This window comes from Corapipo altera, unplaced genomic scaffold (genome assembly GCF_003945725.1).
Source record: "Corapipo altera isolate COAL_440 unplaced genomic scaffold, ASM394572v1 2, whole genome shotgun sequence".
NCBI classification, from domain to species: Eukaryota; Metazoa; Chordata; class Aves; order Passeriformes; family Pipridae; genus Corapipo; species Corapipo altera.
In genome coordinates this window covers 5,238,273-5,251,949 of record NW_020884890.1, presented here as the reverse complement: position 1 = coordinate 5,251,949, position 13,677 = coordinate 5,238,273, and the positions used below count along the sequence as shown (strand labels likewise).

At 36.7% G+C, this 13,677-nt stretch overlaps 1 protein-coding gene across 9 annotated transcripts in view; it reads right to left on the bottom strand.

Moving 5' to 3' along the window:
• Positions 1–13,677, bottom strand: part of ADGRB3 (adhesion G protein-coupled receptor B3) — a 459,298-nt gene that overhangs the window by 189,685 nt on the left and 255,936 nt on the right. For all 9 annotated transcript variants that reach the window (XM_027644726.1, XM_027644723.1, XM_027644722.1 and 6 more), the window contains 2 exons: positions 9,736–9,882; positions 8,907–8,982 (listed from right to left, as the gene is read on the bottom strand). In XM_027644726.1, coding sequence (XP_027500527.1) covers positions 8,907–8,982; positions 9,736–9,882 — 223 coding nt within the window. The remainder of the gene's footprint in view (positions 1–8,906; positions 8,983–9,735; positions 9,883–13,677) is intronic.

Here is a 13,677-nt window from a genome sequence, read left to right as displayed (position 1 = left end):
AGTATAGGCCCACTAGCTATGTTTTATAAGAGCCAGTAATTTTTCTTCCAAAGTGATGTGTTGGACTTTTTTTCTCATTGTTAATTGTAAAATTGTGAAGATGGATGAATGCAATGGGAGATTGTACAGTTGATTCTGTGCTCATGAAAAAAACCTATCTGTTTCCAGTTTTTAAAAAACAATGTATTTGTTATTTGAGTGGGCAACTTCATCCTCTAAATACTTATTAAAATTTAAACCAAGTGCCCTGACTTAAATTCTGCCAAACCACATTTTTATCTCATATGTGAGATTAGATTTAGTCCTATGTTATTGTACCAGTTTATGCAAAATAATGATTTTCTGTGAATTTTTTTAATACATTATCAATTTCTCTTTTATGTAAAATGTGGATCACTATGTATCATAGCAACCTTTCCAGGACAGACCTAGTCATGCCAAGGTTATGCTACTAAAGGCATAAAGACATGTTGACGTGATGTTCATGGCTGAGATCCTTGCTTCTTATGACCCTAGAACAACCATCAGTTACCAGCCTGACTGTTTCTGATTATTATTATTGTAATTTCTTTGCATGTAATGCAGCTTTCAACACCTCACAGAAAGACAACTTCAGTCATATTCAGGTAGATGTTATCAAAGAAGAAACTAGGCAGTTTAGATGTAATTATAATAGACAGTATAAATATCCTTTTGTTATTGTTGTTGTTATTGCATTCCTTATTTTCTTTAGGGAGTTTGTATTTAGGAGAGGATTCCATTCTCCTGAATCATTGAAACAGGAATTGCCATGGCTACAGTAATAGAAACTTAGCTCAGCAGGCACTTCATTCAGCACAAGGAATGAAATTATTCTTCTGGGGCAAGGTATGAGTTCTAGTCCAATTTTACTCAGCCAAATCACATAATGGAAATATAATAGAAGTGGCTTTCTATTTTACTTAATTCCTATTTCTTCGCTTTAGTGGTACTCTAAAATCTCACACATTGTTGAGGAAAACATCTCTCTCTCTATCAGACTAACAATTAATGTTTGGCAATATTTTAGTACATTCTGTAGAATGACAGTAGCTGAATATCTATAATTCTTCACAAGCAAGGCATAATTAAAAAAAATTCCAAACAAACGAACAAAACTCCAAATAATTAAAAAACTGGTTTCTCTAACAGATCATGACAAGTGGAAATAGAGCTTACTAGCTATTAAGAGACTATGTCCATTTTGGAAATTCACACAAAGTAGTGTAAATATTGATACTTCAGTACTCTTTTACAGTCAGTCATTGTGCGTCAATAAACGTTTCCTTGCTGTATCTCATTTTGATGCAGTTCTGATGGTTCTAGCACGAGATCTGAAAGAGCACCTAAGTGCCTAGTTTATAACTTCAGTACATTCATTTTACCTCAGTTTCATAAAAACTCTACCAAGCCACTTACATTCTCAAGAGCCCCTATCAGACTCTTTCACCAGAAAATAAATATAACTGGCTATATTGCTGTGAAATGAAAACTGCATCCCTCATTGCTGTCCTGTCTGGGCTGAGTGCCTAGTCGCATATTTCATATTTAACGGTCTGGACAGCCTCTGAAAGAATACATTCTGGTAAGTATATTCTAAACTCACACAACATGTTAAGATGCCTCTGAACTACAGCTCAAAGCTTCGTAATCACAATAACTTCCCTCAAAACCACCAGTGTGGTGCCACTGCTACCTTTGTTTAAGATATTTTTTTGAAACGACAGCCTAGTTCTGAGAAAACTTATCCAAGAATTTAAGTAATCAGCTTTTACAAAATGTCCTGGAAGGTAAAATATGTGGGTTTCAGTTCCTGTCATGTTGGGAATGACATAAAATGGGAATGACCCATCTCACACTTCTTGGGCAAGTGCATTATCTTACAGATTTTTTATGGTGGAGAGTGACTTCACCATTAGCTCCTTCTATTCTATCAAAAATAATCTAAAATTCAACTTTAATGAGAAATGAAGTTTTACAGGATGGTGCTCTGCTGATTGTCCAGAAAGATGCTCATAAAGTTTAAGTTTCAAAATCAATTATTCAAAAAAAAAATTATTAAATTCCTTGGGACTATGGCTGAATAAATCCTTGAAGATTTAAGACAGCAAAGTTTGGTTGAGTAAAAGCTCAAGAAATGCTTCCAGAGCTGCTGTCCTAGAGTTTCTTTTCTGATCTGCAATATTAATAAAATAGAGTTATATTATTAAACTGTTTTCCTACCTGGGCACAAATTTTGAGGGTGTTTTTTATATAAGGGAATTCATGTTGATTCTATGTGATAAGAAATTCAGATTTTCTTTTCTTTTTAGAATGTTGCTAAAGAAAAATGAACTTATGATTAAGGCATGTTGCTATCTCAAGACAGCATGATCGAAATTACAGATCAATGTATACAAGTTTACAGAAAAATTACGGATGCTTAAAGGTATAATGTGACACATTAAATACCTGTCTGAGGTACTCCATCCTTAGTCTAACAAAGCTGACCTGAGGAAATTAAAGAGCCTTTTTGGTTGTACAGCACCTGAAGGAGGGGGTTAGGAATGCTGTTTCAAATGGGGAAACACAACATTTCAGTGCAGGAAATTCTAGCAGGAAAAGTATGGTGGATGTTTAAGGAATAGAAAAAAAAACTTGATACAGCAAAATCATTGATTTTTTATTTTTTCTTATTTGTTAAGGGAAAAGGTAAAAACTATCATACAGTATGGCAATATGCAATGTATTTCTTCAGAGTGCCCAGGAGACGAATTATATATAATATCTTTTAGATGAGTATTATACTGAGAATCAATTTTCTGTGAACCTAACAATAACATAAATATGCTCAGGGGTGCTAGAGCTGTGGAAATAATATTCAGTCTACAGTTCTGAAAATATTCAATATTTCAATATCTGCTATAAACAAGTCCATAAGATATTACAAGAACAGTGCAATGCAGCAAAGTATATTAGGAAATAGAATCAGCTAAAGTTTATTTACTTGTGCATAGGAAAAAGTAATTATTCTATTCTTATGAGGATGAATAAACTCATTTTATCTTTGTTTTCCTAAATTTTTGCTTAAAGACTCCTGGCAAAATTCTCAGAATAATATACATGTACCAGTAGGATTAAACACATTGCCAAAAAAAATTGCATATTAATGTAATTCCAAGTTCTCATCTCGTACTGTGTTTACAAGACTTACTTTTAATAGACTCTATGCCAAAAAAAAAAGCAAGCCCATATGGTAAAATGTGGCTAATTTTGGAGTTTATGAAATATATTTTATAGGCTGTCCAAGATAACGAAATCCTCATTTTACTCACAGAACACCTGTGATGTGCCAGATGGGGATTCTGTGGTCAGGTGCTTTGGAAAAATTTCCCTAAAGATATACTGAGATATTTTGTATTTGTTTACTTGCTTATTTTTTAAAAAATAAGTTCATCGTGATGATGCAGGAGTTTGCATACCTTTTAGTGCTAAGATTAAGGAATGTATTGGAATGCCTGTCACCTTTGTTCGTCTGGAAATTCCAATCAAATATTTTCTTTACTCCCACCTTAACTTCTGTAAAGCCAGGAACTGAAATCACAGGGTAACTGGTAAATCTTTCCAGATATTTAACTGCAGTCAGTAGCAACCATCTCTATTATCAGGTTGTCAAGGTATAAATGATGTGACCTTTGAAATCAAACACAAGCCCATTTTACTTATTTTAGCTTGGTTTAATTTTTGTTCATCTTCATTCCCACCACTGACAAATTTAACAACTGGTATTTTCATTAGAAAAGGATCCCATAGGATGCTTATCCAGAATGGTTTTTTTTAATTCCTATGTTGTACACGGCTAAGATAATTTTAGATATCATATTAAAAATAGATGATGTTACATTTCTTCACATTTTACAGTGTTTGCTCCATAGACAACGCTAATGCAGTGATACTTAGCCATTTCACTAGGTTCTGCACTACGATGGTTATTCCGATAATGTTTATCACAGTTAAACAAGATTAGTAGAAATAGTAATTAATATAAACACAGATGAGATGATAGTTTTTCATTGCAAAATGCAAGCAAACAAAAATAAACTTTTTTCAAATGCAGTGGGATATAAGAAACCTTCATTCATGTACTTGAAAAAGTGTAAAATGATAAAACAATATAATAGAGATCCTTTTAAGATCTGCATGTCAGTTCTAATTTTCACAAAGAATATAACAACTCAACAAATTCAGTACTAATTACAGTTGCAGATTTTTTCAAATTTCAAATTAGAGAATCACAGAATCATTTAGGTTGGGAAAGACCTCCAAGATGAACGAGTCCACCCTTTGACTGATCACCACCTTCTCAACTAGACCATAGCACTTAATGCCACATTCAGTCCTTTCTTGAACACCTCCAGGAGTAGTGACTCCATCACCTCCACTGGTATCCCATTCCAATGCTTAACCACCCTTTCAGTGAAGAAATTCTTCCTCATGTCCATCCTGAACCTCCTCTGGTGTAGCTTGAGGATGTTTCTTCTTGTCCTGTCACCAGTTGCCTGGGAGAAGAGGCTGATCTCCACCTTGTTACAGCCTCCCTTCAGATAGCTGTAGAGAGTGATAAGGTCTCCCTTGAGCCTCCTTTGCTCCAGGCTAAACAACCCCAGCTCCTTCAGCTCCTCCTCATAGACTTATTCTCTAGATCCTTAACCAGGTTAGTTGCTCTTCTCTGGAAGCGCTCCAGCATCTCAATATCTTTCTTGAAGTGAGGGGCCCAGAACTGGACATAAGACTTGAGGTGTGATCTCACCAGTGCTGAGTACAGGGAGACAATTGCTGCCCTAATCCTGCTGGTCACACTATTTCTGATACAAGTCAGGATGCCATTGGCCTTCTTGGCCACCTAAACACACTGCTGGCTCATGTTCAGCCAGCTGTTGACCAATATCACAGGTCCTTTTCCCCCAAGCAGCTTTCCAGCCACTCTGCCCCAAGTCTGTAGTGCTCCATGGGGCTTTTGTGACCCAAGGGCAGCACTCGGCACTTTGCCTTACTGAATCTCATACCGTTGGCCTTGGCCCATCAGTCCAGTCTGTTCAGATCCCTCGGCAGAGCCTTGCTACCCTCCAGCTGATCAATACTCCCTTTCAACTTAGTATTGTCCAAAAACGCACGGAGGGTACCCTAAATCCCCTCATCCAGATCATCAATAAAGATATTAAACAGGACTGGCCCTAATACTGAGCCTTGGGGAACTCCACTAATGACTGTTCACCAACTGGATGTAGCACCATTCACTGGAGAATGCCATGGCAGACAGTATCAAAGACTTTGCTAAGATTCCACCTGAATGAACATTAAAGTAGCTGAATGTGTCAAAATACATTCGATAGCATTTAGTATCTTTGTTGATGACATCAACAAAGGGATTGGGTGCACCTTCAGGAAGTTTGCAGATGAGACCAACCTGCATGGTGTGATCGCTGCGCTGGAGGGAAGGGATACCATCCAGAGGGACCTTGAAAGGCTCAGGAGGTGGAAACCTCATGAAGTTAAACAAGGCCAACTGAAAGGTCTTGCATTCGGGTTGAAGCAATCCCTGGTATCAATACAGAGTAGCAGATAGAGGGATTGGGAGCAGTCCTGTTGTGAAGTACTGAGGGATACTGATGGATGAAAATTGGAACATGAGCTGGCAATGTGCGCCTGCAGCTCAGAAAGTCAACTGTATCCTGGGCTGCATCAAAAGTGTGGCCAGCAAGTTGAAGGAGGTGCTCTTGTGAGACCCCACTTGGAATACTGCATGCAGCTCTGGGATTCCCAGCACAAAAAAGGCATGAAACTTAGATCAGGTCCAGGGGAGGGCCATGAAAATGATCAGTGGGATGGAACATCTCTCTTATGAAGAAAGATTCAGAAGGTTGAGTTTGTTCATTCTGGAGAAGAGAAGGGTCCATGAAGACATTATTGTGGGCTTTCAATACTTAAAAGGGGCCTATGAAAAAGACTGAGACTTTTTACCAAGGTCTGTAGTGATAAGGCAAGGCCCAATGGTTTTAAATTGAAAGAGGATAGACATAAGGAAGACATTTTTTCTAAGGGTGTTGAGACAATGGAACAGGTTGCTCAGAGAAGCTGTGGATGTCCTATCATTGCAACTGTTCAGGGTCAGGCTGGATAGGGCTCTGAGGAACTTGGTCTAGTGGAAGGTGTCCCTGCCTGTAGAAGGGAGTCAGAATTACATGATCTTTGAAGGTCCCTTCCAATGCAAACTGCTCAATGATTCTATAATTCTATGAAAACAGTTTGAAACTGTGACACCTTTTAGGTACTATTTTAAGGGCATGAGATCATATTTTGAATATGACTGCCATGGTAAAAGAAATCCAGCATGATACACTTTCTGGTGAGGTAAGAGATGTAAGCTTAAAAGTTTTGCTATAAGTTCATTATAAGAAACATATTTCATTAAAGAAGTGAAAGGTGCTATATTCCAAACAAACAAGAGACTAGAGGTACCTGGGAATGTGTGTTATATTTTTATATCATGGATTAATAATGACTTTTATTCCTCATTCACATACATAAGAGAAAGCAATAGTGCTTGTTTCCTTTTCTTGGGCAGTTGAGAATTAGATTCAAATAATACTGAATATATTCAGAGGCAAAGTGGGATACCCTCATATTTGAATTTCTAAATAATTCATTTATGTATAGATATACATAGATTATTAGACTATTTTGCTTTAGAAACTCACAAAATCTATCCAAACTGTACAGAGAAATGGTTAATTTGCAGTGCAAATCAGTAACCAGCTGAAAGCAAAACAGACAGAAGCAAAAAATTTGGGAAGTAAAATGCACTTTTTCATACTCCATAGTTTTTAAGTTGCTATACTTTTATGTTCCTATTCTGCCCTTATTGCTGCTACTTGGGATGCTATTGTTTCTAGAGAAAATCTAATAAGACTTTTTCTAATGGATGAAATAACAGCTCTGAAAGACTTCTCATATAAGCAAATATACAGCATTCAAGATTTACTTTTTTTTTTTTCTGTAAGCTAAAGCTATTGACCTGTAAGAGCTGAAAAAGCATGATCATAGACTGCAGTTTACAATATAAAGGTCTAAAGGTATGCTTCCCAGGACTGGAAGATTTTTATCTAAGGTCTACCAAAAAGAACTGACTGACAACAGTAAATTGCCACTGGTTCTTTGAGTATGGGAGAAAAAAAAATCACTTACAAACATCTCTTCCTTCCTAGCTAATCTCAGGAACTGGTACAACAAATGGGAAGTGCTTAGCGACATTTCAGAAGTGGATAAGCTGTCATTTATACCATGCCTTAAGCACAGATGGCTCTTGCCAGCACCTCCCAGGCTTCTAGGTGCCTTGTCAGGACATCACTGTTCAAAGTGTGGCCTGCCTGAGAGGGGTTTCTGTCCCTGGTGTTACAGCTGCTCATTGCACAGAACATTGCAACTTTACTGGGAATTGTTTTTTTAATTTTATTAGGAATGACCCTTTTTTGTTTTCAGACAGTTTTTGGCAAAAACCTGTTACTTTTCCATCCTTTGTTTCAAATCCTGAAGCTTTGGTTAAACGGAGCAGCAAAAGGTGTTATGGTGGCTTCCATATTATTATTGTTTTTAATGATTGTGAATTCATTAGCAGCTATATATATTGCTGAGAACACAGCTGCGCTGGGCAGGGAACGTCTCAAGGATGAAGGACCACTGCCTCCCTAAGATCTTGCTTTACGGTGAACTTGCCACCAGCTGCCTCAAGAGAGGAGCTTCAAAGAGAAGATACAAGGACCCCCTGAAACAACATCTCAGCCTTGGCCATACTGATCATCATAACTGGTCTACTCTGGCCTCAAATTGGGAGGCCTGGAGACACACCATCTATAATGCTGCGGATACTTTTGAGAAAGCACGCAGGATCACCCTTGAGGAGAAAAGACAACTCAGAAAGAATCGTGCCTTGCAGAATATACCACCTAAGGAGTCTTTCTGCTGTGCCTTTTGCAACTGGACATGTCTATCTCGTATTGGCCTTATTAGCCACCAACGCGCTTGCAACAAATGTGGGTAGAGCCCTTCCCAAATCTTCGTTCGCGAAGCCTAGCCATGATGATGATTGTGACACAATCTACAGATTTCTTTTCCTGTAAAAGGGCATTAGTAGACTGTTAGTGCACAGGATCATATAAAATAAGGTAGTATTAATGGACCATGAAATGATCTTAAGTGGTAATCAGAAAAGAGGGGGTGAAATGCTTATTTCCAAATTGTCTTTTATCAAGTACAGAAAGGAAAAGGTGAAACACGAGGCTCTCCTATTTCTTTATGTGTGTGTATGGCTCTCAAAACTGACATACTTCAGCTACTCTGCACGTGTGTGTGTCTTCTTTCCAAAATGGATCCTCTCTACAGCTTTGCTGTCCCTTCTGAATACAACTTAATTCGAAAAAGTACTTGGAATTCTACTGCTAGAGAATTTTGTAGAAACAGGCAGACAACCTTAGTACATCAAGTCATGATGTCATTACAAAATCATTTGTACTAACAGGACAAACAGTAGATTGAAGCACAAGTATAAGAGGCCTGGGCATTAATGTACATCAGTGTGTATACTTCTAATAAAACATTTCTGTAATTAAGCTTAATATAGATAACATAAAATGTAATTTAAGCCAATTTGATTAAAAGGTTATTTGCATCATATAAGTGACTAAGTATGAAGGAAAGATGAATATATGCATATACATTTTAAATATCAGGAAAAAAAATCCAGTAGTACTAACATGCAAAGGCAGTCTTGGCTGTCTGCTTTTATCCTTACATGCAGTATGGTTATGATTCTGAAATAGTTTAATTTATACTGTATTTATGAAATTTCTTACCTCAAAGTGGGCAAAATGAGTTCTAAATTTTTGTATAGCACTGCTCCAAGTACAAATACAGTTGATTCATCTAGTTCTGAAAAGAGTAAGGAAAAAAGATTTTAAAACTCTCTTTCCCAAGCTTTCATCATCATAGAGAACTGTGAATACCATTTATCTCTGTAATATGAGTTTTATTTTAAATAAACCAGCATAATTTTGAATTATATCCTGGAAGTCTCTCATAAAGATGTAGCATTGCCAGGAACAAATCAAAAGATTTAAACCATTGAAAATCACATTTTCAAAAAATCCATCATTGTATACCAACATCCACGCTAGTTCATTTACCTTTATAATTAAGTATTCTCCAAGAATGTCTTTAATGCCTAGTGAATTCTCTGATGTCAGAGATCTGTACTGCAAGGTATTTGTAAATTGTACCTGAAGTTAGAGTAATTTGCCTGCTGAGCATCCTTTGGTAAGAGTTGGATTGGAATGACTCAGTCTGCTGGAGTGAAGAAGCTTCAAAGGGTTCAGCAGAGCTGCACTTCAGCTCACCTTGTGCCACCACAGATCAAATCCTTTGCACAATAACTAAGCAAAGCACTGTCTCTTTGGTGTAGAAGGTAATCTTTAGGATTTCTGTAGCACTTTTTGTTCAATGTGCTGAAATAATGCCCCATCATTTCCCCCTAGGATAAACTACAGGTACTGGATTCCTTTTGAAGATGGAAAAAATAACCACTCCTATGAGTGGTTACGGGACAAAGTGGTCCTATGAGACAAAGATTCTGAGTTTCCTTGCTAAAGCTAACAAAAAAATCAACATGCTGATATGCTTCTTTACCTGTTGACATAGGAGTGAAGATATTTTTTGGAATGACAACCCTGTCTTCTGAGTTTCGTGCCCAATCAACCATTCCTTTTCTTCCTTTCATTGGGAAATTGATGTCGGTTAAAACAGATGCAGCAGGAAGCTTCTGAATGCTAGCCACTAGTAAGAGAAATCATACAATTGGGTTTCATATGTTAAAGCATCATACAATGTCAACAGTACAAGAATAACAAAAGTTTTTAATGATACATTTCAAGTAAAGCAGGAATTCATAGGACATTAACTGGTACAGAAAGCATAATCTTCTGTTTATTATGCAGTTCTACCATGGATTAGTTGTGTGGTATAGATTATATCATTTGTCAGCTAGATTCTGATTAAGTTTCTTAACAGGGATTATTGAACGTACTGGCTTATACCCTGAAATTCACACATAAGGACATTGCTGTGTCTTCAGAGCAAATTCTAAAATCATCAAATGTGACAATGAAAGGAAGAGGATGCTGCAAATTGCTTTGGGAAACATAACTGCTAGGTGCTGGCTAATGAAGCAATTACAGAACTTTTCTCCTCTATACAGGTACAATTTCAAGACAGATACATTAAGGAGATTCACATATTAAAAGACCTCATTGTTTGCACACAAAAGACAGTAATGCAGTATAACACTTGATTTCTTTTCCTTGAAAGAATAATCTCCATTCTGAAGTCTTAATTATATTTTTTCCATCAAAACCCCTAACTTTCAGTTTAGAATTTTGTTTGCTCATTTTCATTTTCTCCCCATTTCCTAACTCAGCTATGATCTGGAAATCAGTTTCAGCTTTGCTGTGAAATCTCAGCACAGCTCCATGGCAACACTGTCCGTGTCTAGTAAGACTCAAACTACTTTTAAGGAACTGACAGGGCTGCAAGCGTTTACGCATACTCAGAGAGATGACAAACAACACATTTGGAGCACTAGCTCCATTCTTAATGTAAGCCGTGTTGATAGCCATTTCCTGCCCAATGCCCTTGCCTGATCAATTTATGAAGAGGCTAATGCAATTGGAAGACTTTGGACATCAGGACTATACTTTGATGTGCATAACAATTTCACTGCAAGGATTCTGCAAGGGGATTTAATATAAAGACAATGGGGGACAACTGTAAAACAATGAGAACAGCAAAATTAAAGTAGAAAACCATTTCTACCTAATGGTAGAAAACCGTCAGTGGATTTTACTTGAAAGAAAACTGTAATTCCAGTCCAAGAAAAGAGGAAAATTAAGAGGGCAACAATATTAATTTCTCAAATGTATTTCTTGATAACTGACTCTTATTTTCAAATTAGACTGTTATGTATTACAGAATCACATTAACAAGGTGGTACTTGAAGCTGTTTCAGGCTTTCCATTATCAAACTATCATCAGGGCTTTACAGTGCTAGTTACAATCCCCTCTAGGCTGCAATTGACAAATACATTCCCAGCCCTAAAGTGATGCTTAGTCTTATGAATTTTCAGGTGGTGTGTGGAGGGAATAGACTTCAGGTGTTTCAGAATTACTGGGGCATAAAATAGATTGTGTGTTTTCATATGCAATCAATGGTTATACAGAATATATTAGCACTGTAAAAATGGATTTTTCCCCATAGTTCTTAAAATCGAAAAAGAATTTTGTTTTATTTTCCACATAAATAAAATTAAACCAACAGTTATTTAGTTTTCAAAATTAAATACAGCCTGCATAAGAAAATAGTGGGTTTTGGGTTTTTTTACTTGCACAGTATTTATCTGTGCATCTACCTGTCTATGCATCTAATTAGCTAGTAGAGCCTTAATATTTCATCTACCTTTTGGATGACAGTTCCCTTTATTGAAATAGGAAATCAATGTTATTCAATGAAATTCACTCTGCAATACAGAAAACCACTTTAGGACTGGATAAATGGTGAGGGTCTAGGATAATATTCTCTGTACTCTGTTCCCCTCTGTATTTTAAATAGGGCCATTTATCATGGTACCTACACACTACTTAGAACCAAGAACTCCAAAATACTTGTTAATATTTAGGTGGTAAATAACAAAACCAGAACATAAAGCCTAAACATTTGACTTATGGCTGGGTAGTGTCAGGTTCATGGTTAGACTCAATGATCTTGAAGCTCTTTTCTAACCTAAATGCTTCTATGATTCTATATATTCTCATTCATGGTTCAGACAAGTGGGTTTTTTTCTACTCACAGTCAAAAGTGTCTGTACTTAATTTAACAGAAGATGCAATCTTAACGTCCTGGAGATTTTGCATAGACAGATTACACTTCATAAGCCAGCAATTGAAACAGATTTGCCAAAATGCTTGTTCCATGTCTTTCAAAGTTTGCCTGCTACAGATCCACACAGATTATTAGATCCTTCTTTAGCCACTTTGCTGAATGATTCCATGAGGACGTGCCTAACATGGCACTGATGCTTTAAGGTGGAAGATAATTTGATAGAATTTGACTGGAAGAAACTTTTTCAGTCCATTAACATGATCAGATGGATACATGAAACAATTCCCACCTCTTCGGTGCCATTGTGAACTGCATTTTATATTTTTATATTTTTATATTTTAGGAAAGCTAATATTCTTATTCAATATTAACCTACAACTCATTCCAGTGAAACTTTGGAGCATGATCAGCAGTATTTCCATTGGGAAGTGAGGCTCTCTAACTTGGTTTTAATCTGCAGCATAAAATAATCACTTACTGTGAACAAGAAAATCAACAGACTTTTTAAAGGGAAATGTATATTATTTATACATTGGGGTATGTATAAATACCCCAACTGGTATTTATATGGGTCATTCCTACATTAAAAACTCAAATGTGAGTTTCTTATACATAGAAAACATGACATGCTATTCAGTTTGTACTTCACTGTATTTTTTTTATTGTAGTAGGAAACAATGCTTCAGATACTGGAACCCAAATGATTCAGTTCTGCCACTGCCGCACAAGCACTATGTCTTCTCATTTGAAAAAACAAAGGTTTCTCATAAGGTTTTTTATTATTTTAAATTTCCATACCAAAACATTATGTTCTGAATTTGTCAGATGGAACACTGGCAAACGTGTTCACTTACAGGTATTGTATTTTTGCTTGTTTATACATACATACAAGCTGTATAATACTGGAAAAACAGTCAAAGAGAATATTAATAACAATAAGAATGTAAAGTGTGGGGACAAAGATAAAAAAACAGAATAAAAAAGAAAAACTAAAATGAAAATGATCTTAGCAGAAACCGAAAAAATCTTCACGTGTCATGTTAAATTATGGGACTCTAAAAATTCTCATATACACCATATACAAAACATACAGCATGTCTTACTGCCTCAGACAAAACCATATTTGAGTTATTGCTGTAATGCCTTATTCTGTTCTAATTTGATTACATTTTCCTGGACTTTTTATGCTGAAGACATCATACTGATAAGTAACCATTCTTACAGTTTGCACATACACTGCTGTAGACACAATTAACCAAAACTCTTCCAATATGGAAAATTCTCTTTTTTTATTTATTGCGATTCCTATGATATTCCAGGCATTGGTGAAAAAAATAAATTGTTGAGGAATACATTTTCGGCCCAGTTCTCTTCAACATCGTCATAAATTACTTGGATGTGGGACTCAAAGGAATAGTGAGCAAGTTTGCAGATGACACAAAACTGGGAGGAGCTATTGACTCCCTCAAGAGCAGAGAGGCCCTGCAGAGAGACCTTGACGAATTAGAGAGATGGGCAACCACCAACCATAAGAAGTTCAACAGGGGAAGTGCTGGATTCTGCAGCTGGTTATGTTCATAGACTAGGAAATGAGAGGCTAGAGAGAAGTGCTGTGGAAAGGGTCCTGGTTGATGGCAAGTTGAATATGAGTCAGCAGTGCCCTGGCAGCCAGGAGGGGCCATCAGGCAAAGCATCAC